General features: G+C 47.7%; 1 protein-coding gene across 2 annotated transcripts in view; it reads right to left on the minus strand.

Annotated features, from left to right (window-relative positions):
- Positions 1–4,038, minus strand: part of LRRC49 (leucine rich repeat containing 49) — a 258,088-nt gene extending 254,050 nt beyond the window's left edge. For both annotated transcript variants that reach the window (XR_002095202.1, XM_019504326.1), the window contains exons 1-4: positions 3,947–4,038; positions 3,169–3,231; positions 2,245–2,332; positions 1,579–1,770 (exon numbers count right to left, since the gene is read on the minus strand). Coding sequence is in view for 1 of the 2 variants with exons in the window: in XM_019504326.1 (XP_019359871.1) it covers positions 1,579–1,770; positions 2,245–2,332; positions 3,169–3,231; positions 3,947–4,000 (397 nt within the window). In the remaining variant the exon portion in view is untranslated. The remainder of the gene's footprint in view (positions 1–1,578; positions 1,771–2,244; positions 2,333–3,168; positions 3,232–3,946) is intronic.
- Positions 4,039–4,317: the final 279 nt, after the last annotated feature.

The raw sequence follows: 4,317 nt of genomic DNA on the forward strand, positions 1-4,317 counted from the left end.
AGAATAATACCCCAAATAAATAGACTATGACAATCAAATGTGCTGAACTACTGCTACAAAGAATGGCTGTTAGAGTTGAAACCAAGTGCCTTCTAAGAGGGAGGGAGGGTGGCCAAGAGCCAGGCTGTGCTGCCCAGCAAGGCAGGCAGTGGCACTGGGGGGGGAAAGAGGGAGAAGCAGAGCCCTCAACGTTCTCCTCACCCCCACACCAGAGCCGCCCTTCCCAGCGCTGCCACCCACATGAGAGAGGGCACAGAGTTCCCGGCCTGAGCCAACCCAGCCCATGCACATGCACAGCTAGAGGGACACAGCTAGGCAGCAGCTCCCTGCCGGGCAGGGCACCAGGAGCCAGGGGGACCAAGACAGAGCTAGAGGTGGCTGCCTCATTGTGATGGAAAGTGGAGGAGGGGGGGTGCACATGCATCTCTGTTCATGGCAGGGAGAGTGCATTTCTGTCTCTGTACACATGCAGAGTAAGTAAAGTGCATGCCCATCTGCATGTGTATGCATGTATGCGTGTGTGCTCATGGCAGAAGAGAGAGTGTATGCGTCTCTGTGTGTCCATGTGCAGAGAGTGAGTGAATAGCGTGCACGCCCATCTGCATGTGTGCATTCATGCGTCTGTGTTCACAGCAGAGAAAGTATGTTCGTGTCTGTGTCCATGTGCAGAGAATGAGTGAGTAGAGTGCATGCCCACCTGCGTGCGTGCATGCGTGCGTGCGTGCGTACATGCATGCACATGGGTCTGTGTTCCTGGCAAGGAGAGCATGTTTGTGTCTGTGTGTCCATGTGTAGAGAGTGAGTAAAAATAGTGTGCACTAGTCTGTGCATGCATGCGTGCATGTTTCGCCATAGCGGAAGGGATGGGGAGGCAGGGAGCAGGGAGAAGAGTCAGCATGTGCCCCCTCATCCTCTGCCCCCCTACCCACAGCCTAGCCTATAGAGGGAGGGGACCTTCAATTTTGTGTTTGGCCAGGGCCCCAGTACACATTAATCCTCCTCTGGCCATGGAGCCAGATGCGGAGTGGCAGGGTGTGGGGGCAGCACGTGGGGCCTCATCCCCACCCTCCGTTCCCCCCGCATCATTCTTGATGGGCAATTGGCTAGATGTTTCATTTTAAATCATGGATGAATGCAGATTTGGGGGTGGTAAATCAGAGAATTGGAGATTTTTAAATAAAGAAAGCCAGGATCCCCCAGTATAGCCTTTTTAAGCACCCCACTCCTTTTGGCCAATTACTGTAGCCACCCTGGTATTAAGAAAATAATTGCTACAACAAAATAACTATTGATATAAAAAATAATTAAGTTAATAGGATGCCAGAGGAATTCTATTAAATAAGTTTCACCACAGACGTTCAGGCCAATACACATAAGATAAAATAAAACTTTAAAATAAAACTGACCCCGAGCAGAAAACATAAGCACAGATTTAAAAAAAATACATATATATAGTTTTTACCAACATGTGATGAAAAGAAACATCTCTCTCATAACTTTTCAATAAGACACACAATACATAAAATTTGCAAGTATTTAGGCTAATGTGTATCAGAGCAAACAAGTCCTCAAGGTTACCTGAAATATGAGAACTAAGAGTATGGCCCTCCTGCCGGGGTCTGGATTTTGCAGTTGTGTAACCAGAAGAATCTCCAAATGCAGAAAGTGCTCCTGTACTTTCTTTGAATTCCAGAGCAACAGGGTCTGGAAGATTGGCTGCTACATATACTTGTTTATTACGTACCAAAGGACTTAAAATTCTTCCATCTCCTGGAGGAAAAAAACAACATAAATCTGCAACTGACTGCATAAAATCAACTGTATAAGGCACAAAGAAATTTCTTGTACACAGAACATTCATACTGAAGAGCTGTTTAGGGACGGTGGGGGTTGTTTGTTTGTTTTGAGTCTGTTCCACCATATATTTTTTAATCTTCTTATAACCCACAGTAAAAGTTACAAAGTGTTCAAGAAACTGCTATTCAACTAATTCAATTGCTGAAGAACTGCAATAAATTAAGGAGGAAAAAAAAATCTTAATATCTGGAAGGGCTTAAAACTAGCCTTCTTCTATGAATGCTGGATGTACCACTTCTAAAGTCTCTATCAATGCATAACTACAGCACAGATAGTGACAAATTATTTCCAACAAATTCTAAATAATTACTTCTAATTTACATCTATAATTAACACAGTTTAGCTAAAGAAGAAAAGACAGATTGATTTTAGGTCTTCCAACATTACCTTGTCTTCCTGCATAGTTTTTTTCCAAATCATGTTGCAAGAGCCTACTGTGGAAAGACGACTGCTCTTTATTTATTCTGAGTTCAAACTGTAATACAATATTTAAAATGAGATATACATGAAACATTCTACTTAATACAAATAATGTACTGTCTTTAAATATTAATTGGTTATAGCTATAGATTTTCGTTAAGATAGCTATCTGTGTGTTCCGGAAAATTATGAATAGTAGAGTTACTCTACTCAATAATATAAATACCTAACTTTCACCATTTGCTTTAAAGAAGAATATACATCATCACTTTCTAAAATTAAACATATTCTAAATATCTAAAATAGATTAGGTCTCATTCATTCAAAAATGACTTCATCATCAACAAAAAGTGGGCAGAAAGTACAAATAATATTGCAGTTAGGGCAAAATGTTCAAAGCTGCCCAAAAAATCCGAACACTAAAATCCCGTCAAAATTACCAGCAGCTGGATGTCCAAATCTTTCCTGTAGCTTTGAAAAAAATCTCAGCCTAAATTTTGATATGTAAAACAGATATCCATTAGAAAAAAGTTACCATACCTAACATCTTTACTTAGAAAATGTAAATTTATGATTCAATAGGTGGTACTATACAGCTGTATGAGGTACAGAGTCCAGGAAAAACAGAAGCAAAGCACAGCAAAGTGCTGAAGCTTGTTTTGGACTTACAATAAAACAAGTTCGCTGCAGTGCTTCTGTTTTATAAAACACCTTCCCCCAGTGGTGAAAAACTCATACTACCAACCAAACAAAACATTAACAGGTCACAGTAGTAAATATTAAAAAAAAATCTATTTTAACTACAAGGGTATGGTGTCTATTATCTACAACAGCTTGATTATCCAATGTAGTCCAGTTTCAATACTGAGTGATATCATAGTCAAATCTCACTGGTTTGTTTCTTTCTGCCACTGAGGAGGTCTGAATAACCAGCTGAAGCCCGCAACTGTTAACCTGCAAATTGAAAAAGGAGAAGAGACAGCCTCAAAAATCTGCACAAGGTTAGACACGCTGCTGTTATTCACGAGCAAAGTTCTCCAACTCCAGTCATTTATCTGGCAGAGCAGCAATGCCCAACCTTTCCCCACTGTGAGCAGATCCAGTCCTTGGGGCACTAAAACAGGACCCGATCCAGCAGCGTGGGGGAGAGGAAGAGGGGGAATGGGGCAGAGGCCCAGCCTGGCATTGGAAGGAGTCATGGCCTGCCCTCAATCCCGCCCCCCATGGCAGGTGGGGAGAGGGGGCAAGACCCAACCTGGGCCGGCTCTGGCTGTGCAGCACTTGGGAATCGGCTCCCACACCAGCCAGCTCCCCGACCCGTGGGGAGCCCAGTGGGCTGCATGCCATTGCTTGGTGGGCCGAGGTCCCACAACCCTGCGCTGGGACCAGACTGGCAAGCGCGGCAGGACCACGAGCGGGCAGGACGGGCGGAGCGGTGCCCAGAAGCCCGTCTACGTCCCCCAACTGCACCGTGGGTGCGAGGCGGACATGACACGCATGAAACCCTCGCGCCTCTGGCCTGGGCCCATCCTGGCCCGCAGCACGCGGGCACCTGCTCTGAGCTGTGCCCAGGGCTCCTGGCTGGCTGGCTGGCTGGCTGCCTCCCGCCCGCCCGGCCCCGGCCCCGCAGCGCTGCCCGAGCCCGGCACACCCCCTCCCCGGCACCTACGGGGCTGGCACCGGCCCTGCTGCCCCGGCCGGGCCGGCATTTGCTGGGCACCATGGAGCCCGCTCAGCCGGGCACCGCCCCGCGCCGCCGGAAATGGCTCCGCGGTTGCCTGGCAACCACCGCTTCCGGTCAGCATCTCCCCGTCCCCGGGGGGCGCCTCGCCCGGGAGAGGGGGTGGCCTGGCGGGGCGCTCCGTGGAGCCGGAGGGAAGTGGGCGAGGCGAGAGGCGGCTTTCAATGGGTCGCAGCAACAGCCTATAACCAGAAGCTGCCCCCGCCCCCAGGTCTCGTAACTCGGCATAGCCCGACTGACTGCCTCTCCTAAGGAAAACTAGCGGACGGGGGCGGGGGGCAATTGTTCCTGGGTTTTAA

The sequence above is a fragment of the Gavialis gangeticus genome, unplaced genomic scaffold, assembly GCF_001723915.1.
Source record: "Gavialis gangeticus isolate Ggan-Ray unplaced genomic scaffold, GavGan_comp1, whole genome shotgun sequence".
Lineage (NCBI taxonomy): Eukaryota > Metazoa > Chordata > Crocodylia > Gavialidae > Gavialis > Gavialis gangeticus.